The sequence below is a fragment of the Rhincodon typus genome, chromosome 7 (assembly GCF_021869965.1).
Source record: "Rhincodon typus isolate 14 chromosome 7, sRhiTyp1.1, whole genome shotgun sequence".
Lineage (NCBI taxonomy): Eukaryota > Metazoa > Chordata > Chondrichthyes > Orectolobiformes > Rhincodontidae > Rhincodon > Rhincodon typus.
In genome coordinates, this window is record NC_063338.1 from 1362460 (window position 1) to 1386118 (window position 23659).

At 44.1% G+C, this 23659-nt stretch overlaps 1 protein-coding gene across 1 annotated transcript in view; it reads right to left on the bottom strand.

Annotated features, from left to right (window-relative positions):
- Positions 1-1013: 1013 nt before the first annotated feature.
- LOC109930504 (zinc finger protein 665-like) overlaps positions 1014-23659 on the bottom strand; it is a 50149-nt gene continuing 27503 nt past the window's right edge. Inside the window, exons 2-4 of the mRNA XM_048598660.1 lie at positions 20875-20932; positions 20167-20243; positions 1014-1662 (exon numbers count right to left, since the gene is read on the bottom strand). Of these exons, the coding sequence (XP_048454617.1) occupies positions 1087-1662; positions 20167-20243; positions 20875-20932 (711 nt within the window). The 3' untranslated portion in view covers positions 1014-1086. The remainder of the gene's footprint in view (positions 1663-20166; positions 20244-20874; positions 20933-23659) is intronic.

Sequence of the window (23659 nt, forward strand, 5' to 3'; positions counted from 1 at the left end):
TCTCCTTATTGCTGTAATAGATTCTCTGAACAAAACTGCAACATCTCCTCCTCTTTTACCACCTCTGCTGTATTGAATGAAGTCCTTGTATCCTGTATATTGAGCTGCCAACCATGTCTCGGTGACAGCATTCTCTTCACAACCCCAAATTTTAATTTGTATGCTCAATTCATTTGCCTTGTTCATCACACTCCGAGCATTAAAATAAAAGTCGCTCACTCTCAACAAACTCCCTTGTATCTTAACTGGCCTGTAACGTCAATACTTTCCTGACTCACTTGTTTCTTGTCACTTTGTCTGTTCATCCTATGCTTTTGAACATTCTCTCTGGATCTCAGCATCTTGCTAAGTTAATTTACACGCTCCCCACAGCACCTGTAAACCTCTCCACAAGGATGCTGCTTCCATTCTAGTTCAGGTGCAACGCCATCCACCTTGAACAAAGAGTGAATAAGAAGAAATAAAATTTCCTCCCTATGCACAGAATTCCAATGGTGCACAACATTTTCAGCATTAAAGACTATCCGTCAGTCTGGGTGTGCTTTGTCCCAATTGCTGACGTGAAGCGTACTGATTGTCTCATTCTGAGTGACAGACTCCATGGGTTCCTCGCGTTTGCTAGAGGTGAGGACGGAGGAGATAGGGGAGATAGACAGACCGTCAAAATGAGAGCCTGCTTTAGGTAAGACAGAGACTTGATGCCCAATAGTTTTAACAAAAAGCTGATTTACATCACTTTTCTCCAAAATAGGTAGCCTGACATGTGGTGTGTACAAACATCATCACAAACAAGCACAGCAAACATGGTTTGGATATAGATAACAGTTGCATCGGTTATCATCCCTACAGTTACTTGGAACTCAATGGTGGTTAACCAGTCTTACTGAACCAGGAAATTCCTTTTCACACACTGTGCAGATGGGCTGTCTTCACACAGGGTGAATGTGTTGTTGTAGAGAGACGACGTGATCATTTCTAAAAGCTACCCTACAGATACACAACTGTTATCAACATTTTATCAACAACATCAACTTTAATTGAGCAGGGATTAATAAAAATCGGTACAAATGGCCCAAAGACCACAGTTCATTCCTTGGTGCGAGTCCTAGCAAAATCCTTCAACTGTTGCTCTTTGTGAATTTGCTGATGTGTTAACAGTTTGGATGACTGAGTGAATCGCTTCCCACACATGGAGCAAGTGAACGGTCTCTCTCCAATGTGAACTTGCTGGTGTCTCAGTAGTTTAGACGAGCAAGTGAATGCTTTCCCACATTCAGAACAGGGGAATGGTCTCTCCCCTGTGTGAATTTGCTTGTGTCTCAGCAGGTCAGATGACTGAATGAATTCCTTCTCACATTCCGAGCAGTTGAATGGTTTCTCTCCAGTGTGAGATCGCTGATGTCTGAGTAGGTCAGATGACCAATTGAAGCCCTTCCCACAAGCAGAGCAGGTGAATGGCTTCTCCCCAGTGTGACTGCGTTGGTGAGTTTCTAGCCGAGATGGGTAAAGAAATTCTTTCCCACAATCCCCACATTTCCAAAGTCTCTCCCCAGCATGCGTGTGCTGGTGTTCGGACATTTCAGATGAATCTTCACAGACTCTTCCCCACAGACTGTGTTTCTTTACAGTGACAACAGTGCTTTTCTTACAACGATCAAAATCCTGAGATAATTAGGTGATGATAAATTAATAAACTGTCAGGTGCACATGTGGTTTCATTTCAATTCTCTAATTGAAAATCAACCTTTCAAATGCAAAACTAGTGAGAGAAACCAGAAGTACACACACAGGTTGTGAAATGGAGAGAAATTAATCATGTCATTTATGGAGACAACACTTGGGGAAACTGCTGGAGTATCATTAAAACTGAACTCGTTCATAAATGTCCTTCAGTGAAGGGAATGAATTGGTGTTTGCACAAAACTACAGAAAGTGAGTGAAGTTGGAAAGGCAGGGGTGAAGGAGAGGCATTTTACACATCTACAACTCAACCCTGTTCCTGCTTTGTCCCCACACCATGTTTAGATGATCATCCAAAGAACTATACTATACGTGCCGAGCCGAATGTAGGAAAATGGAACTAGTGTAAATAGGTACTTGATGCCCAGCACAGATATGATGGGGACTGTGTTCAACAATTTTATATCAGAGACTCTGACCCCATTTTGGCTAGCAAGTTTGCGGATGATACCAAAATTAGTGGTATATGACAATGAAGAAGGTTATCTAATTATCAAAGAATCTTGATCATTTGGGCCAATGGGCTGAGGAGTGGCAGGTGGAGCTTGATTTGGATAAATGCGAGGTATTGCATTTTGGTAAAACAAACATGGGCAGGACTTATGAAGTTAAGGACAGGGCTCTGGATAGTGTTGTCGAACTGAGAGACCCCGAGGTTTCAGGTACATAATTCTTTGCAACACGTGTCACAGATAGACAGGGTGGTAAAGAAGGCATTTAGACTCCTTGCCTTCATTGCTCAAACCACTGAGAATAGGAGTTGGAATGTCATGTTGAGGTCATGCAGTCCAGGAGTGAGGCCACTTCTGGAGTAAAGTCATAGAGTTGTACAGTATGGAAACAGACCCTTTGGTCCAACTTGTCTATGCCAACCAGATATTCTAAATTAATCCAGTCTGATTTTCCAGCATTTGGCCCATATCCCTCTAAACCCTTCCTATTCACCTACCTATCCAGAGCCTGTAAATGTTTTAATTGTACCAGCCTCTACCACTTCCTCTGGCAGCTCATTCCATACATGCACCATCCTCTGTGTGAAAAAGTTGCCCTTTATGTCCCTTTTAATTTATTCTCTGCTCACCTTAAAGCTTTAACCTCTGGTTTTGGACTCCTGTACACCAGGGAAAAAAAGACCCTGGCTTTCCAACCATCCATGCACCTTATGCGAAAGAATGAGAATATCTGGAACTCACTGCCTAAAATGGGTGTGGAGCAAGGAACCCTCAAGACATTGAAGAACTATTTAGATGAGGCTTCGCCTTGGTCCTCCAGGTCCACTGTTCGTTCACTCCCATTGGTTAGAGGACCAGCTACAACCAGTACTGCCACCGATTTCTATTTGTCTGGAGCAACCGTCGGTCACTCAGTCAGCCACGCCATGTTGAGAGTTGGCACATGTGCAGTGTCGAGATCCTGAATGGACTCAGATTGAAGTGTCAAGTTTCTACCTGAGGGTCCTCTCAGAAGAATGGGGAGGGAGCAATGGAATTGGTGTTTGGGATGTGTGACCTCAGAATCACACCAAAAAACAGAAGACATTGAATACTGAAGGAACCCTACCTTCATGGCATTTGATCTGGCAATAACACCTTAGGGAAATTCTCTCACAGGATCCCAGTTAACATCTGCCATCTTCACTAGCTAGATGGATAGAGAACTGGCTGGGCAACAGGAGACAGAGTTGTAGTGGAAGGGAGTTTCTCAAAATGGAGAACTGTGACCAGTGGTGTTCCACAGGGATCCGTGTTGGGACCACTGTTGTTTGTGATATACAAGAATGATCTGGAGGAAGGTATAGATGGTCTGATTAGCAAGTTTGCAGATGACACGAAGATTGGTGGAGTAGCAGATAGTGAAGGGGACTGTTGGAGAATGCAGCAGAATATAGATAGATTGGAGAGTTGGGCAGAGAAATGGCAGATGGAGTTCAATCCAGGCAAATGTGAGGTGATGCATTTTGGAAGATCCAATTCAAGAATGAACTATACGGTAAATGGAAAAGCCCTGGGGAAAACTGATACACAGAGAGATCTGGGTGTTCAGGTCCATTGTACCCTGAAGGTGGCAACGCAGGTCAATAGAGTGGTCAAGAAGGCATACAGCATGCTTTCATTCATCGTACGAGGTATTGAGTACAAGAATTAGCAGGTCATGTTACAGTTGTATAGGACTTTGGTTCGACCACATTTGGAATACTGTGTATAGTTCTGGTCGCCACATTACCAAAAGGATGTGGATGCTTTGGAGAGGGTGCAGAGGAGGTTCACCAGGATGTTGCCTGGTATGGAGGGCACTAGCTATGAAGAGAGGTTGAGTAGATTAGGATTATTTACATTAGAAAGACGGAGGTTGAGGGGGGACCTGATTGAGGTCTACAAAATCATGAGAGGTATAGACAGGGTGGATAGCAAGAAGCTTTTTTCACCCCAGAGTGGGGGACTCAATTACTAGGGGTCACGATTTCAAGGTGAGAGGGGAAAAGTTTAAGGGAGATATGCGTGGGAAGTTCTTTACGCAGAGGGTGGTGGGTGCCTGGAATGCGTTGCCAGCGGAGGTGGTAGAGGCGGGCACAATAGCGTCATTTAAGGTGTATCTAGACAGATACATGAATGGACAGGGAGCAGAAGGATACAGATCCTTGGAAAATAGGCGACAGGTTTAGATAGAGGATCTGGATCGGCGCAGGCTTGGAGGGCCAAAGGGCCTGTTCCTGTGCTGCAATTTTCTTTGTTCACAGGAGCTGGGCACTGTGTACAATTCTGGTCACCCTGTTATAGGAAGGATATTATTAAATTGTGGACGTTTCATAAAAGATTTACCAGGCTGTTGCTGGGAATGGAGGGTTTGAGTTATAAGGAGAGGTTGTATAGATTGGGACATTTTTAACTGGAGCGTAGGAGGTTGAGGGGTGACCTTATAGACGTTTACAAAATCTTGAGGGGCATGGATAAGATGAATAGCAAAGGTCTTTTCCCTAGGGTGAAGGAGTTCAAAACTAGAAGGCATATTTTTAAAGTCGAGAGGAGAAATATTTAAAAGGGGCCTAACCGGGAAGTTTTTTTCAGAGTGTGGTTCGTATGTGGAATGAACTGCCACAGGAAGTGACAGATGCAGGTACAATTCAAACATCTTTTAGATATTTGGAGAGATACATGAAGACGAAAAGTTAAGGGGGATATGGACCAAACAGCCAAGTGGGACTAGTTTAGTTTGGAAAACTTGGGACAGCTTGGACGAGTTGGACCAAAGAGTCTGTTTCCGTGCTGTGAGATTCTAAACTTCTCTGCGGGAATCACGTACCAATTGGCTATTTCTTTCTGAACTGCCTGCACTGAGACTGAACACCACATTTAGTCTTTCAGCTTCAACTTCTCCCTGTCTCACCAAACTCTGTTTTCACCCAACTCCAAAACACTCATCTAGCCAAACATCGTCACAGTGCAGCCTTGTCATTTTCATTGTCTGCTTACACCCACTCTGACCTCAGCCTCCTGCATTATTCCAATGAAGCTCAATGGGAGCTCAGGGAACAGCATCGGCCCTTCAAGCCTATCCCGATCATCATGCCCTAGTTAAACTAAAAAATAAACCTTCTGCCCTTATTCGGTCCTTATCCCTCTCTATTCATGTAACCATCCAGATGTCTCTTAGATGTTGCCAATGTGTCTGCTTCTACCACCTCTTCTGGCAGTGCGTTCCAGGCTCCTACCCGCTCTGCGTGGAAAACTTCCCTTGCACCTCACCTTGAGCCTGTGCTCCCTTGTAATTGAAACTTCCAACCTTGGGGAAAAAGCCTCTGACTATTCACCCCTATCTATGCCTCATTATTTTGTAGACTTCTATCAGCTGCCAGCTTTCCAGTGAAAATAATCCTAGTCTTTTTAACCTTTCCTCATAGCCAATGCTATAGAAACCAGGCAACATCCTTCTGAATCTTCTCTCCAAAGCTTCATGTCCCTCTGGTAGTGTGGCGACCAAAACTGCACACAACACTCCAAATACAGCTTAAAAAGCTGCAGCATGGTTTGCCAACTCTTGTACTCCATGCCCCGGCAGATGAAGGTAAGCATACCATATGCTTTCTTAATCACTTGTGGCAATACAGGTGGCCATTGTAGGGAACTGTGGACCCGCACGGCCAGATCCGTCTGAATGTTTCTGTTCCTAAGGATTCTGCCATTTACAGTAAAATTCACACCTAAAGTTAATCCTCCAAGATGCATCATCTCGCATTTGTTTGGATTAAACGCCACCTGCCATTTCTGTGCCGAAGTTGCCAATCTATCTACATCCTGTTGTATCCTTTCATAATTGTTGGCACTTTCAGCAACTCCACCAATCTTAGTGTCATCTGCAAACTTACTAATCAGACCACTGACATTTTCCTCCAGATAATTAACAATTCGGATCCAAAGATCATTTTCAATTTGACACTTTATAACACTTCAGACTCAACGTGGACTTCAGCAGTTTCTGAATCAACAGAAAATGGTCAGGATCTGGAGTGTTGCACCTGAAGGGGTGCTGGATCTCAAGTCTCAAGTGGAGTTGGTAGATATTTGAGAATGTAGAAATTATAAATTAAAATCATGTAGTGTGACTGGGACTAAACATAACACCTCATCTGTTTGAAAGAATGGTTATTTGGGTAAATCTGTGTCCCCTCTTCCACAGCTGCTGGGCCCAGAACTGAACACACACCCCAAGGTTATGTACGATCTAACTATGAATTGTATGATTTATATGAATGTATGATCTAACCATGAATTGGAACACCTTGCTGCTTTTCGCATCACAACCATGTCAGAATTATTTTTCGTTCCACAGACAAATGCCAATGATATTCAGATCCTGATGACTCTGCTGACTGTCAGAACTTGGTTTGAGATTCTGGTATACAAATTATTCTCAATTTATATCCTGTAAAACAGGGTCACAAAAGAAAAATCACAGTCAGTCCAGGATACAAATCGAGAAAACAGAAATATTTCTCTTGGCTTGAGTTTGCTGTATGCAAATCCTCCTCTTCAACCACCTCATGTCCCCAAGACAGAAACACGCACATGCGTGTTGTTGCATATAGCCCCAAATAAAGATGGCAGCAGTACCCTGGGGCCTGTAATCACCATAGGCCGTAAGACATGAGCAGAAATTAGGCCATTCGGCCCATTGAGTTTTTCCAGCATTCAATCATGGCTGAAAAATTTCTCAGCCCCATTCTCCCACTTTCTCCCCATAAATTTTGATTCCCTTGACAATCAAGAACCTATCTCCGTCTTAAACATCCTCAATAACTTGGCCTCCACAGCCTTCTGTGGCAATGAATTCCATTGATTCACCACTCTGGCTGAAGTCGTCTCTCATCTCCATTCTAAAAGGTCTTCTGTAAGAGAGTAACCTACTCGGAGGCAGTAACAACTTGGAGGCGGAGGAGTTTGTTTAAGCGAATTAAGCAATTTATTAAAAGCAGTGATTGGTAAGTGCAGGGAATGGTAGGTAGACATGCAAGAATACTGAACTTAGTCTGATTCCTGAACACCAGTTACAGATTTCTATACACAGAAATAAACACCTTGTTTCGCAATCATCAGTTTATCTCCACCCCCACTTTCTAGTGTGGTTACTCCTCAAGACACAGCACTTTAGTTTGATAATTTAATCACCTATCTACTTTGTCAGCTATTCTTGTCCTATTGTCCTGTCTAATCTCGCCAACCAGCTATCTAGTGGTCAGGGTGCATGGTCCTTAGTCTAACTGAAATGTCAGCGGTGTCGCCCATTTCAACACAGTAGACCACATTGTTCCACCTGAATAAGCCTTGCTTAAGCATTTTCAGTTAACTATTTCAGTTAACTAAGTATGTGTGTATGCGAGAATCTTCCCTTTCATTTTCTCTTTAGTCTAAGGCTGTGCCTTCAAGTCCTAGTCTCTCCTACCAATGGAAGCATCTTCCCAACATCCACTCTGTCCAAGCCTTTCAGTATTCTGTAAGTTTCAATTAGATTCTCCACTCATCCATCTAAATTCCATTGCGTACAGACCCAGAGTCCTTGAATGTTCCTCATATGTTAAGCCTTTCATTCCTGGGATTATTCTCGACAAGCTCCTCTGAACCCGCTCCAGGGTCAGCACATCCTTCGAGACATGGGGCCCAAAATTGTTCACAATACTCCAAATGTGGTATGACCAGAGCTTTCTAAAGCCTGAGTAGTACATCCCTGCTTTTATATTCTAGTTCTCTCAAAATAAACGCCAATATTTTGTTTGCCTTCCTAACTATTGACTCAACCTACAAGTTTCCCTAAGAGAATCCTGAACTAGAACTTCCAGGTCTCTTCACTTCAGATTTCTGAATTTTCTCCCCATTTAGAAAATAGTCCATGCTTCTATTCCTCTTACCGAAAGTGCATGACCTCACACTTCCCCACGTTGTTTTCCCTCTGCCACTTCTTTGCCAACTCTCCTAACCTGTCTAAATCCTTCTGCAGCCACCCCACCTCCTCAATACTACCTGTCCCTCCACCTATCTTGGTATCATCTGCAAAATTATCCACAATGCCCTCAGTTCCTTCATCTCGACCTTTAATGTACAAAGTGAAAAGTTGTGATCCTAACACTGACCCTTGCGGAACACCACTAGTCACTGGCTGCCATCCTGAGAAGGGTCCTCTTATCCCAATTCTCTGCTTTCTGCCAGACAGCCAATCTTCTATCCATGCTAGTACCTTGCACCAACACTACGGGCTCTTACCTTACTCAGCAGCCTCCTGTGCGGCACCTTGTCAAAGGCCTTCTGGAAGTCTAGGTAGAGAAACATCCATTGGCTCTCCTTGGTCTAACCTGCTCGCTACCTCCTCAAAGAATTCTAACAGATTTGTCAGGCGTGACCAGCCCTTGATGTAATCATGCTGACTTCACCCTATTTTACCATACACTTCCAAATATTCAGAAATCTCATCCTTCACAATGGACTTCAAAATCTTAACAACGACCGAGGTCAGGCTAATTGGCCTGCAATTTCCCATCTTTTGCCTTACTCCCTTTTTAGACAGGGAGGTTACATCAGCAATTTTCCAGTCCTCTGGGACCTTGCCTGACTACAGTGATTCCTGAAAGATCACCACTCATGCCTCCGCTATCTCTTCAGCTATCTCCTTCAGAACTCTGGGGTGTAGTCTATTTCGTCCAGGTAATGTATCCACCTGCAGGCTAGCACCTTCTCCTTGGTGATGGCCACCATACCCACCTCACCTCCCCAACTCTCTCGAATTTTTGGAATATTACTCGCGTCTTCCACTGTGAAGATTGACGCAAAGTACTTATTCAGTTCCTCAGCCATTTCTTTGATCCCCACTACAACTTCTCCAGTGTCTGTTTCCAGCAGTTCAATGTCCACTTTTGCCTCTCCTTTGCCCTTTATATATCTAAAGAAACTCATGTAATCTTCTTCTATATTACTGGCAAACTTACCCTCATACTTATTCTTCTCCCTCCTTATTTCTTTTCACGTTGTCCTGTTGCTCTTTGCAGGCTTCCCAATTCTCTGGCCCTCAGACATTTCCCCCCATACATTGGAAACACAACCCCGTGAGTTTATAATTACGATTTACCGGCATACACCATGCATTCATGAAACCTCCCAGTCTACACTGACTCTGTTTCTCCTCCCTTTCCCATCTCCACTTTTCACACTGGCTCATGCACCTGTCAGTGACACTGCACCTGCGGCATTAATAGTCACGTCATGCAGCTGGCTCCGCCCCTCATTCGCTCCTATTGGTTGGATGAGCACGACTTCCGAATAATCATCCAGGCGCACTTGCCCCCTCCTATTGGTCCAAAGCTGCCGTTAATCAGCCAGGCTCCACGGTAAGGTATTGGACGGGTGTGAGTCTCTCTGCTGCCCTGGGATGAAGCTGCTTTACTCAGTGAACAGTCCCCTGTGCAGTTTCATGGGGCACAGGAGCTAGTGGCTATTCGGCTCATTGGGGCTGTACTCTCTCGTCCTGAAATGTTGCAAACCTATCTCAACTCTCTTGCCATTTGCCCACAGTCCTCCAGATGTTTCCTTGAAAAGTTAAATTCTAAATCCCTTTTGAGAAGAACAAAGAAAATTACAGCATAGGAACAGGACCTTCAGCCCTCCAAGCCTGCACGACATGCTGCCTGTCACAACTAAAACCCCCAACCCTTCTGGGGACTGTATCCCTCGATTCCCATCCTACTCATGTATTTATCAAGACACCCTTTAAAAGTCACTATCATATCTGCTTCCACTACCGGCCCCGGGCAGCAAGTTCCAGGCACCCACTACCCTCTGTGTGAAAAACCTGCCTCGCACATCACCTTTAAACCTTGCCCCTCGCACCTTAAACTTATGCCCCCTAGTAACTGACTCTTCCACCCTGGGAAAAAGCTTCTGACTGTCTACTTTGTCCGTGCCCTTCAATCTTGTAGATCACTATCAGGTTGCCCCTCAACCTCCATCATTCCAGTGAGAACAACCCAAGTTTCTCCAACCTCTCCTCATAGCTAATGCCCTCCATACCAGGCAACACCCTGGTAAATCTTTTCTGTACCCTCTCCAAAGCCACCACTCCTTCTGGTAGTGTGGTGACCAGAATTGAACACAATATTGCAAATGCAGCCTAACTAAGATTCTATAAAGCTGCAACATTATCTGCCAATTTTCAAACTCAGTGCCCCGGCTGATGAAGGCAAGCATGCCAAATGCCTTGTTGACTACCTTCTCCACCTGCATTGTCACTTTCAGTGACTTGTGTACCTGTACACCCATACACCCAGATTCCTGTGCCTATCAGGACTCTTAAGGGTTCTCCCACTTACTGTATATTTTCCATCTGAATTAGACCTGAAATGCACTACCTCACTTTTTCCACATTAATCTCCACCAGCCGTCTCTCTGCCCATTTCCCTGGGCGGATCGGTTGGTTACTTGGGCAATAATGCTGAGTCTGCACCCACCTGCATTCAGACTATTCCAGATGCTCTAAAATTGCTGAGTAAAATAATCTTCACATTTTCACCCAATGTTATATGCCAATTAGCTCAAAGTTGTGTTCCGCAGTTACCAAACATTATGACAGTGTTAATAATTTCTCTCTCTCTCTCTCTCTGCAAATTAAATATCTTGGAAACAAACGTGCACCTCGACTAAATCACTGCTTAACCTTCTCAGCTCCAAGAAGAATTATCCAAGCTCCTGCTACCTCTACATAAAAGACAAACCCATCTTGATTGTCATTTATCTGTGGGATGTGGCCTTTGTTGCCCAGGCGTGTTTATTATCCATCTTTATTTGACTTCGAGAAAGTGGTGGTAAACTGACTTCTTGAACTGCTGCAGTCCTTGTGCTGTAAGTGCACCATTGTGCTGTCTGGATGATGTCTCCTGTAGTCCCAGAACCTTCCCCATCTCTATAATACCCCTCTAGCCTCAAAACACCCCCTAAATCTGAAATCTCCTCCAGCCTCTCAACCATCTTAATATCTGTAAGCTCATCTAGCCTCAAAATCCTCCCAATCTCTATAATCTTCTCCAGTTTCACAATCCTTCTTGTCTCTGTAAATTCCTCCAGTCGCAGAACTCTCACTATCTGGAAATTCCTTCAGCCCCGACTGAAATAACTGCAGGGAGGCCGGTATCTGACACAAAGTCACCCTTTATTCAAACATGAAAAGTTCTTGATTTTACTAGTTCCTCCTGCAGTCAGGCAATAAAATATCAGTATCTCTGACACTCTCACTTTTTGTGTGTGACGTGGGCTCCTTGACTGGAGTAGATTAACAACCCAATCAGGGAACTCATATTCTATGTGGTCCAACTGGATGATCTTCTTACAATCACTGTACCTACAACCCTCCCTGTCTCTCCATATTGCCCCCTCCAGCCTCACAATCCTCTATAAATCTATGATCTCCTCTAGCCTCAAAAATCTTTGACACTGTAACCTCCTCCAGTCCCTACAACTCTCCCTCCCCCTGTCGTGCCCCTCCCGCCTGACAAACACCCCTCCATAATGACCCTCCAGTCTCACAAACCTCCTTCCCTCTAATAATACCCCTCCAGTCTCTCAATCCTTCCTACCATGCAACTTCCTCCAGACCCTATAACCCTTCCTATTAATGTCATCTCATCTAGCCTCTCAATCCCCTCTCTCTCTCTATAATTCCCTCTAACCTTACAACCTTTCTTAACTCTGTAATCTCCTCCAGCTTTAGAATTCTCCATTTCTCTGTAATTTCCTCCAGTCTCATGACCCTCCCTATCTCTAATCTGGTCCTGCTTCACAAATCTCTAAGATATGTACTTACCCCTAATTTCATCCTTGTGAGGATACCTCATTTTCATTTCTCCACCTGTTGGTAGCACTTTCAGATTCCGGTCCCCGAGCTCCAGAATTTCCACCTAAACCTTTCCGTCTCTCTACCACATTTTCCTCCCAAAAACGTTGACCAATCATGTGTCATCTGCTCTAAAATCATCTTGTCTGACCTGGTTTGAAATGGTGCATGTTATATTCCTTCATCAAGTGTCTCAGAGAGCAAAAGGCTCTGTGGTCCATCAAGTCTGTGCCATTTAAAAAAAACCACCACCTAACAATTCTATTCCCATTGTCCAGCACTTGGACCATAGCATTGTTTGCCTTGGCATTGCAAGTGTGCATCTAAATATGTTTTATATGTTATCAGGATGTCTGCATCTACCGTCCTTACAGTGAGGTTCAGACAGTTGTTGTTGCATGATATCATCACACACTGAAACGCAGAGCATCTGGGTCTGTGCAAACCGAGATCCCTACTCATTGTGAAAGATGGCAGGGTCCCCGAGAGGGTGCACAGGAGATTTACCAGAATGGTTTGTAGGATGAGGGATTTTAGTTGCACGGTTAGGGTTGTTTTTACATTATTCATTCATGTAACATGGGTGTTGCTGGTACACATTAAGAATATCCATCTACAATACACGGGCTCTCCTTCTCAACCTCTCCCCCTCGCCTGTGGTGTGGTAAGCTTTAGGTTAAACTGCCACCAATCATCTCTCCCTAATGAGAAAACAGCCCTAAGATCTGTTGGGACAATGGTGACTCTACCTTTTACACAGTGATGCCACTGTGCCTCAGTGGAGGAGAGAGGGCATGTTGAAGGTGGTGGATGTGACACCATTCAGGTATTATGCTGTTTCTTGTAAGATGTTCACTTTTGTTCATGTCATTGGGGCTGCACTAATGCAGGCAAGTGGAGAATGTTACACACAATCTTGACGTGTGTCTTATAGATAGAAAACAGTCATTGGGGAACCAGGTGTTTGGAGAAACTGGGATTGTTCTCTTTGTAGCAAAGGAAATTGAGGGGAGCTTTGATAGAGATGTTTACAAAAGTTATAAATTAGGATTACAATACTTACACTCATCAGCTGAACAAGAAAGGATTGCAGGACACATATTGAAAATTTTGGGGAGGATCAATCAAGAGAACAGAGTGATTTAAGGGAGAAATTTTACACAAGTGGGAATGAGCAGGAACACAATACTCACACACAATGCAAATATCTAGGCCCTAATGAATTGAGTAATTCTGTCAGCATTTGGCATTACAATTATTGAGATTCACACCTGAAAGTCCACTTGTAATATCCTGTAACACAAGTTCATAAAATCCATCACTGTCAGTTCCAGGTAGAAATTTACAACATCCCCTCCTCTTCGCCCAGGATGACCATGCATTTTTCCTGCTGCACACTAACCCTTGTGGAGGTCAGCAGTCGATGTGGGGGGAAACTATGTGGGTTTCTATGAGTTTCCGCCTTGGGACTTCATGTGATTGAACACAGCAGCAGATCTTTGACACATGGGACAGAAAGTTTCAAGAGTCAGTGAGATGCAGACAGCAGGATTTGCTTCCTTTTCTTTCCTTCTGTGCTGCTGCTCTGCCACGTCAATAAGATATTGTGTGTTAAAGGCTAATGCAGCTCGATGGAAAAATCATCTCCTTTCTGAACAATGGACAGTGAGCTCCTCCATTCCAAAGAGTGCTCCTGACAAAGACAACGATTGCACGTGTCCAATAAAGAGTTTGAAGAATGAAGCTTAAAGGGACCGAGGGCAACTGTGCAGGAATTCCAGAAAGTTAGCACAGAATTGCAAGAGATAATCAGGAAGGGTAATGGAATATTGTCCCTTATTTCAAGGTGCTTGGAGTATTAGAGTAGGGAAATCTCACTGCAACTGTACAAAGCGCTGGTGAGACCACGTTTGAAGTAATGTGAGCAGTTTTGATCCACTTACTTAAGGAAAGATATCACTTCATTGGAGGCATTTCAGAGAAGATTCACTGGGATGATCGCTAGTTTTCAGGTATTATCTTTTAAGTAAAGGCGAAATAGGTTGGGACTCTACTCACTGGATTTTGGAGGAATGAGAGGTCATCTAATTGAAACATATAGAATTCTTAAGGGGTTTGACAGGGTAAATGCTGAGAGAATGTTTCCCAGCATGGGAGAGTGCAGGACCAGATTCTTGATCAGTTGGGGTTTCAAAAGGTTAGATTTGGAACGGTCACATTTAAGGCAACACAGACACGGTCAAGGGTTTCAATAGTAGATGAGCTGGGGTGAGGCAGAGATGAGCAACATTTTTTCGATTGAAATTTCTGGTGTTTGTGATCGAGTAGGTGTGTGGTCAGATATGAGATCAATATTGTCAAGACTGTAGTTCAGTCTCATACAGTTGCCAGCAAGAGGGATCAACTCCATTGTAAGGGAAAGTAGTTTGTAATAGCAACTGAAGGCAACAGTTTTAACCATTCCAATGTTTCACTGGAAGAAATTTCTGGTCATCCAGTACTGGAAGTATGATGAACAGTTTGATAATTGAGTAACAGTGGAGCAATGGAGATGGGCAGTGGTGAGCTAGAGCTAAGCATTGTCAGTGCGTAAGTGAAACCTAACACAGGATTTTTAGACGATGTCACCTCCTGGCAGATGAGAAACAGGAGGGCTCAGTTTGGGTTCCGCAAAGACTATTCAGCTCCTGGCCTTGTTACAGACTCGATTCACAAATTGACAATGACAAATTCCAGAGGTAAGGTGAGAGTGACAGCCCAGTCCTGCACCAAGACCACTCATTTCCACTTCAGTGACATCACCTGACTCCATGCTAGTCTCAGCTCATTTTCTGAAATTCTCATCCATTCCTGTGTCACCTCTAGACTTATCCAAAATTATCCAAAGACATTCAACCCACATTCAACCTCCGTGTAATCTCAAAGATATCTGAAACTCTGCTGCCCACGTGGACACTTGTACCAAAACTTGTTCAACCATCACCCCGTGCGCCTTGACCTACAAAGACTCCTATTTATAAGCAACGTCCTTTTAAAATTCGCACCGTTTTTTTTAAAAATTCCTGGCTGCGATCATCCCTACACAAACTTTGAGACCTTGACAACTCATTTAGTTTCAGACTCCAATGATTCTATTCATTGTTTCACCTTTGGTGGCTACTTCTACAGTTGCCAAGGCAACACGCCAAACCTCTCAGGTCTGCTTTCCTCTTTTATGATATTCCTGAAAACCAACTTGTTTGGTAACGCTTTTAGTCTCCTGACATAATATTTACATCTCTGGCCTTATGTTGAAAGTTCTTTGATAATATTTTGGTGAAATTATAAAAATATTAAAAAGACAAACTGTGTTGATTTGAACATATATACATCATCAACACTTCACTATTGCTGGTTGAATGATCTGAACTTCTTACCTAACCACATAGTGGGAGCAGCTTTATCACACGAACTGCAGCAGTACAGCAAGGTCAAACATCACCTTTTCCACAGGCAACAAGGCTTTGCCAATGGTATCTCTAGAGGAAGAAACTGAGGTAATGTTTCAGGTAGTGCAAAATGAATTGGAGGGAATGAAAATGGTGCAGAATGCTATGGTCAGAAACTATAGGTATATGGACTCTAACTGGAAAAGGAACTCCTGACTGTGAAAGATACAGTGGGAAAACAAATAAGACCATAAGACATAGGAGCAGAAATTAGGCCATTCGGCCCATAGTGTCTACTCCGCCATTCAATCATAGCTGATAAGTTCCTCAACCCCATTCTCCCACTTTCTCCCCGTAACCCTTGATCATCAAGAACCTATCTATCTCAGTCTTAAATGTACTCAATGACCTGGCCTCCACAGCCTTCTGGCATTGAATTCCATAGATTCACCACTCTCTGGCTGGAGATGTTTCTCCTTATCTCCATTCTAAAAGGTCTTCCCTTTACTCTAAGACTGTGCCCTCGGGTCCTAGAGTCTCCTACCAACGGAAGCATCTTCCCAACATCCATTATGTCCAGACCATTCAGTATTCTGCAAGTTTCAATTAGATCTCCCCTCATCATAGAATCTCTACAGTGTGGAAACAGGCCCTTCAGCCCAACAAGTCCACACCAAACCTTGAAGCATCCCACCCAGACCCATCCCCCTATAACCCACATAATCTACACATCCCTGAACTCTACGGGCAATTTAGAATGGCCAATCCACCTAGCCTGCACATCTTTGGATTGTGGGAGGAAACCTCCAAACTCCAATGAGTATAGTCCCAGAGTCCTCAAATGTTCCTTATATGTTAAGCTTTCCATTCCGAGGACCATTCTTGTGAACCTCCTCTGAACCCACTCCAGGGCCAGTACATCCTTCCCGAGATATGGGGCCCAAAACTGCACACAATACTCCAAATGTGGCCTGACCAGAGCCTTATAAAGCCTCAGTAGTATATCCCTGCTTTTATATTCAAGTCCTCTCAAAATAAACGCCAACATTCCATTTGCCTTCCTGACTACTGACTCAACCTGCAAGTTTACCTTGAGAGAATCCTGCACTAGAACTCCCAAGTCTCTTTGCACTTCAGACTTCTGAATTTTCTTCCCATTTAGAAAATAGTCCATGCTTTTATTCTTCTTACCAAAGTGCATGACCTCACACTTTCCCACGTTGTACTCCATCTGCCACTTCTTTGCCAACTCTCCAAACCTATCCAAATCCTTCTGCAGCCTCGCCACCTCCTCAATACTACCTGTTCCTCCACCTATCTTTGTATCGTCTGCAAACTTAGCCAGAATGCCCTCAGTCCCTTTATCAAGATCATTAAGGTACAAAGTGAAAAGTTGTGGTCCCAGCACTGACCCTTGCGGAACACCACTTGTCACCGGCTGCCACCCTGAGAAAGACCCCTTTATCCCCACTCTCTGCTTTCTGCCAGACAGCCAATCTTCTATCCATGCTAGCACTTTGCCTCTAACACCATGGGCCCTTATCTTACTCAGCAGCCTCCTGTGTGGCACCTTATCAAAGGCCTTCTGGAAGTCCAGGTAGATAACATCCATTGGCTCTCCTTGGTCTACCCTGCTCATTACTTCCTCAAAGAATTCTAGCAGATTTGTCAGACATGACCTCCCCTTGACGAAACCGTGCTGACTTTGCCCTATTTTAGTATACACTCCAAATATTCAGAAATCTCATCCTTTCCAATGGACTCCAAAATCTTACCGACAACCGAGGTTAGGCTAATCGGCCTGTAATTTTCCGTCTTTTGCCTTACTCCCTTTTTAAATAGGTGTGTCATGTTAGCGATTTTCCTGTCCTCTGGGACCCTACCTGACTCTAGCGATTCCTGAAAGATCACCACTAATGCTTCCACTATCTCTTCAGCTATCTCCTTTAGAACTCTGGGGTGTAGTCCATCTGGTCCAGGTGATTTATCCACCTTCAGGCCAATCAGTTTTACTAGCACCTTTTCCTTGGTGATGGCCACCATACTCAGCTCTGCCCCCTGACTCTCTTGAATTTTTGGAGATTACACGTGTCTTCCACCATGAAGACTGACATGAAGTAATTATTCAGTTCCTTAGCCATTTCCTTGTTCCCCACTACTATCTCTCCAGTGTAATTTTCCAGTGGTCCAATGTCCACTTTTGCCCTTTATATACCTAAAGAACCTCTTACAGTCTTCATCGATATTACTGGCTAGCTTACCCTTATATTTAATCTTCTCCTTCCTGATTTTTTTTGTTGCCCTGTGGTCTTTGTAAGCTTCCCAGTCCTCTGGCTTCCTACTGCCCTTCGCCACATTATATGCTTTCTCTTTTGCTTTTATGCTATCCCTGACTTCCTTGGTCAGCCATGGTTGCCTCATCCTCTCTGTATTATGCTTCTTTTTCCTAGGGATGAATTTTTGCTGCGTCTCCTGAATTACTCCCAGAAACTCCTGCCATTGCTGTTCCACTTCTTTCCTGCTAGGCTCCTCTTCCAGTCAATTCTGCCCAGCTCCTCCCTCATACCTCTGTATAGTCGCCTTTATTCAGCTGTAATACCATTACCTCTGATTCTATCTTCTCCCTCTCAAATTGCAGAGTAAATGCTATTATCTTATGATCACTGCCTCCTAAGGGTTTCTTTATCTTAAGTTCCCTTATCAAGTCTGCCTCATTACACAACACTAAATTCAGTATTGCCTGTTCCCTTGTGGGTTCCACCACAAGCTGCTCCAAAAAGCCATCTTGTAGACATTCCACAAACTCTTTTTCTTGCAATCCACTACCAATATGATTTCCCCAGTCCACCTGCGTATTGAAATCCCTCATGATCACTGTGACTTGGCCTTTCTTACACAGCTTTTCTATCTCTTGGTGTATCTTGCGCCCCAGCTCCTGACTACTGTTTGGAGGCCTGTACACAACCCCACCTATGGTTTTTTTTTAATCTTTGTGGTTCCTCAATTCTACCCACACAGATTCTACACCATCTGACCCTACTTTGTTTCTTCCTACTGATTTAATTTCATTTTTCACTAATAAGGCAACCCCACCCCCTCAACCCACCTGCCTATCTTTTCGATAGGATGTATATCCATGGATATTCAGTTCCCAATCCTGATCCCCTTGTAACCACATCTCCGTGATGCCTACCACGTCATACCTGCCAGTTTCGATCAGCGCCACAAACTCATTAAACTTATTCCTTATACTGCGTGCATTCAGATATAACACCTTCAGTCCAGTATTAACCCTCCCTCTTCTCATTTTCATTCGTTTTTCCAGTGTTTGATTGCTACCCTTTTCCAAACACTGTCCTATTTGTTTCTGTGCTTGAGGCGTTAATCACCTCTCCTGAGCGCTCCTTCCCGGTCATTTCTTTCGTACTTTTCCACTTAGTTGAATCCACCACTAGATGTTAACCTGCTGCTTTGTTTCCCACTGGGGCAAGTTTCACCATTCCCTTCCACCCCACTTTCTAGTTTAAAGTCCTGTTGACCAGCCTATTTACCGTTCTTGCTAGAACATTGGTCCCAGCTCGATTCAGGTGGAGACGTTCCAGCAGTACAGATCGCTCCTGTTCCAATACTGATGCCAGTGCCCCATGAAAAGGAACCCCTCTTTTCCGCAGCGCTCTTTTAGCCACATGTTTACTTCCCTTATTCTCATGTCCCTATGCCAATTAGCACGTGGCTCAGGCAGTAATCCAGAGCTTATAACCCTCGAGGACCTGTTCTTTAATTTGGTTCCCAGCTCCTGATAATCTCTGAATAGGTCCTCTTTCCTATATTGTTTCTTCCAGCGTGGACCACAACAACTGGATCCTCCCCCTCCCGCTCCAATATCCTTTCAAGCCGGTCAGAGATATCCACTACCCTGGCACCGGGCAGGCAACACACCATGCGGGACTCTCGATCCTGCTTACAAAGGATACTATCTATCCCCTTAATTATTGAATCCCCTACAACTACCACTTGTCATTTTGCTCCCCACTGCTGAATGGCCTCCCATACCATGGTGCAGTGGTCAGTTTGCTCATCCAGCCCTTTTCCTCATCCACACAGAGAGCAAGTACCTCGTACCTGTTGGACAAGATCAAGAGTTGAGGCTCCTCTGTTCCTGACTGCAAGATCCCTCTACTTGGCTCGCTTAGACACACCCTGCTGTCCCTGGCCACTGACCAAATTTGAATTACTTAATCTACCAGGTGTGAGTGCCTCCTGAAACAAATCATCCAGGTACTTTTCCCCCTCCCGGATGTGCCACAGTATTAGAAGTTCCGATTCCAGCTCATCAACTCTGAGCCAAAGTTCTTTGAGCAACCTACACTTGCTGTAGATGTGGTCACTGCAGTTCGCAATGGGATCAGCCAGCTCCCACATCACACATCTACAACACATCACCTGTCCAGCCATTTCTACTTATAAATTAATAAAGTAATTAACTATAATTTATTAGAATTAAATTTAATTAAATGTGTTGATACTTTCCTCCCTCCGACAGCTTCCAGCCCAAAAAAGGCAAAACAAGGGAAACAAAAAAAATTAGACAATGCCCGAATATAACAGTTCACTTCCCGGCCCGCGCTCTCACCTCTCCTACTGCTCGAATCACCAGGCCAGATTTTATAAGCCAAACCTCACATTCCCGACTGCTCCCGCCGCACGAATCTGGAAAGGGAGCAGCACATGGTCAGGGGGTGGGCAACTGTGCAAAACTCATTTACAAAAGGTCTGTGAATGTAATAGTAAAATACTAAACAGAGCTAACATATACTCATTATGAGAGACTGAGGAAGCTAGATATTCGCAAAGTGGTCATCAAAGTGTAGAAGAAGTGAATCCTACAATGGCGGGGATCGCTACGCATGCGTCCCGCTGTGCTGTGTGGGGACGGGGAGCTTCAATCATAAAGTCGTTTCAGCGATAGTAGGAACTGCAGATGCTGGAGAATCCGAGATAACAAGGTGTAGAGCTGGATGAACACAGCAGGCCAAACAGCATCAGAGGAGCAGGAAGGCTGACGTTTCGGGCCTAGACCCTTCTTCAGAAAATTTTGCTGCTTGGCCTGTTGTGTTCATCCAGCTCTACACCTTGTTATCTCACAATCACAAAGTCGGCGGCTACGCATGTGTTTCGCAGATCATTACCCCCAATAAAGATGGCGGCGCTCACCCAGGCTATCACCATCTGAGGCATTTTCCCGTTTGCTGCAAACACAGGACTGGGAAATTCAATTTTGTGCTTTCCGACATGCACCAAGTTTTTCTAAAACTTCTCAGCTCATACTAACACCACTTGCCTCCAGCTTTCTGTTGTATGTTTCTTTCTTTACCGTGTCCTGCACCTAGCGCACATTCCTAAACCTCAGTCACAGCAATTCTTCTTCACGCGCTCGAGGATGATCACGTGGTTTATTTTAGTCCAGCTCCTCCTTCACTCTGATTGGTTTGATACCCTTCCGTCACAGGCCGTGCCTCCAGCCCCGCCCCCTACCATCCTATTGGTCCCGTTGACATCAATCACCAGGCGCCCATAAGAACTGGAGCATGCGCAGTTCTTCCGATTTTTGCCGATGTTCGTCAGTTCCAAGTGTGATGGTTCATTTTGAGGCGGGGATGGAATGTCATAAAAACCGAAAGAACTGCGGATGCTGTAAATCAGGAACAAAAACAAAGTTGCCGGAAAAGCTCAGCAGGTCTGGCAGCATCTGTGAAGGAAAAAACAGTTCTGAGGAAGGGTCACCGGACCCGAAACGTTAACTCTGTTTTTTTCCTTCAAGGAGTGTGTCATTCACGTTTCTCCTAATGTACGGCAGTAAGAACAACTAATTGAATTCTGTGGAACCTTTCACACTCTCAAATCTACTAAGGTGCCTCACGGATGATGGATGGCCTCGTGGTATTATCGCTGGACTGTTCATCCAGAGACCCAGACTTCCTGCTCCTCTGATGCTGCTTGGCCTGCTGTGTTCATCCAGCTCTACACCTTGTTATCTCAACGTTTTGTGGACCTGGGTTTGAATCCCACCACGGAAGATGGTGGGATTTGAATTCAATAAATGCCTAGAATTAAGGGTCTAATGCTGACCGTGAATCGATTGTCAGGAAAAGCCCATCTACTTCACTGATGTCCTTTAGGCCTACATGTGACTCCACACCCACAGCAATCTGCTTGACTCTTAACTGTCAATTAGAGATGTGCAATAAATGCTGCCTGGCCACTGATGCCCTCATCCCGTGAATGAATAAAAAAAATTAGAGATCGATTTTAAGATAAATCTTACATGAGGACAGAGAGGATTAGGGAGGGAAGTGAAGAGGTTAGTGTCTTCGGTAGCTCCAATCATGGGGTGGGTCGGAAAAGGAACATAGAAAAGGGAATTGAAGGAGTGCAGGGAGCACATAGGTTCGTAACGACAGAAGAGGTTGCAGATTCTGTCTGTCACAGAGATTATGGCTGCATCATGAGGCTTGAAGCATTGCACTGCAATGGGTGCGTGCAAGCCATGACTACAGCACTACAGGAGATTTCTGCTGTCCTAAACAGAATGACAGATCTTGTAGCTGTGGACTTACAAAACAACACTGAATTCCACCAAACAGGTCTGAGGTAGATTTTGGGCTGTGATGAGATGCTGCTTCAGGAGGGGGGAATAAGGAAGTGGTAACTCTGTACAAAACTCCCCCTTCTCACTATTTTCACCCCCAAACTGAGGGAGTACCAAACAAAGCACTTCTTTAATCCACCACAACAATCTGTGCTACAATTGCTGTGTCTGGGCCTGCACAAGGAATAGTGAAACAGTCTTTACTGCAACCCACTGTGGCTCTGAAACTCTGGATGAAGGCCAAAATCATCTGAGCAGTGAGAACAGGAATTTGAGAAGACGGTCTCTGTCTCTGCTGCATCCTACAGGATACACCAGGCAGAAGCAATTGGAAACATCTAGACTACAAACTGTAATTGATCAAATGTGTGTGCTTGTTATGCAGGGGAGGAGTTTGACAAAATATTCAGTTTCCTTTTTAGATAGGCAGGTGAAATGTAAGGATTGGAATTACTTCCGATCCTTGTCCATTCTCACAACTCCAGGGCCAGCTCCCAATTTCACTGGCTTCATGTGCAATTTTGTGAAGTTGACACCAAGATAAGTTTTAACATTTAATTTGATTATTAGAAGCTAACATAGATTGTCATTAGAATCTTGCATTTGCAGTACAGTAGGTAAAAAAAGCCCTTAGAAAATAGATCAGAATTAAGCCAAGTTGGAGATCCTGGAATTTTAAGTCGGGTTTGAAAAGGCTTCCTACAGCTAAAAAATAAAGGTAACTATTGAACCTGCTTTGTCAGCAAACAGTGAAATGGTGGTAAAAATGAAAGACAACAGATGTAGTAGCACTGAGGAAACAGGAACACAGAATAATAACAAAAATGCAGAACATCACGTGGTTAAGTGAGGTGAGTGTTGTTCATATGAACCGTAACTGGGCACAGGACAGGGTTATTCAGATAAGAACAAGGATTAAAAAAAAATTTAAAATGTCTATGCAATGGAGAGTAACCAGAATCAGAAGATGGAGATGCAAGAGAGAAAGAGCTTGAAGACTGAGGCTGAAAAAGCTACGAGAAGTCCTTTTTAGAGCTCTGCTATCTAGTTATTGACATGAGCAATATAACCCAAGTAAACTACTGTCTCAGTTTATCACTGTCGTTTGCCTGACCGCACATAAACATCTACTGACTTTGTAAAAACTGAAAGAACTGCAGATGCTGTAAATCAGGAACAAAAACAAAGTTGCTGGAAAAGCTCAGCAGGTCTGGCAGCATCTGTGAAGAAAAAAAATCAGAGTTAATGTTTCAGGTCTGGTGACCGTTCCTCAGAAGGGTTCTGAGGAAGGGTCACTGGGCCCAAAATGTTAACTGTTTTATTCCTTCACAGATGCTGCCAGATCTGCTGTGCTTTTCCAGCAACTTTGTTTTTATATCTACTGACTTTGTCTCAATAGAGCTGATAGTTGATTCAGAACCCAGCTCTGCTGCCTAAGTCTGCTCCTGCCTAAAAAGGAATGCAGACCACAAAATAA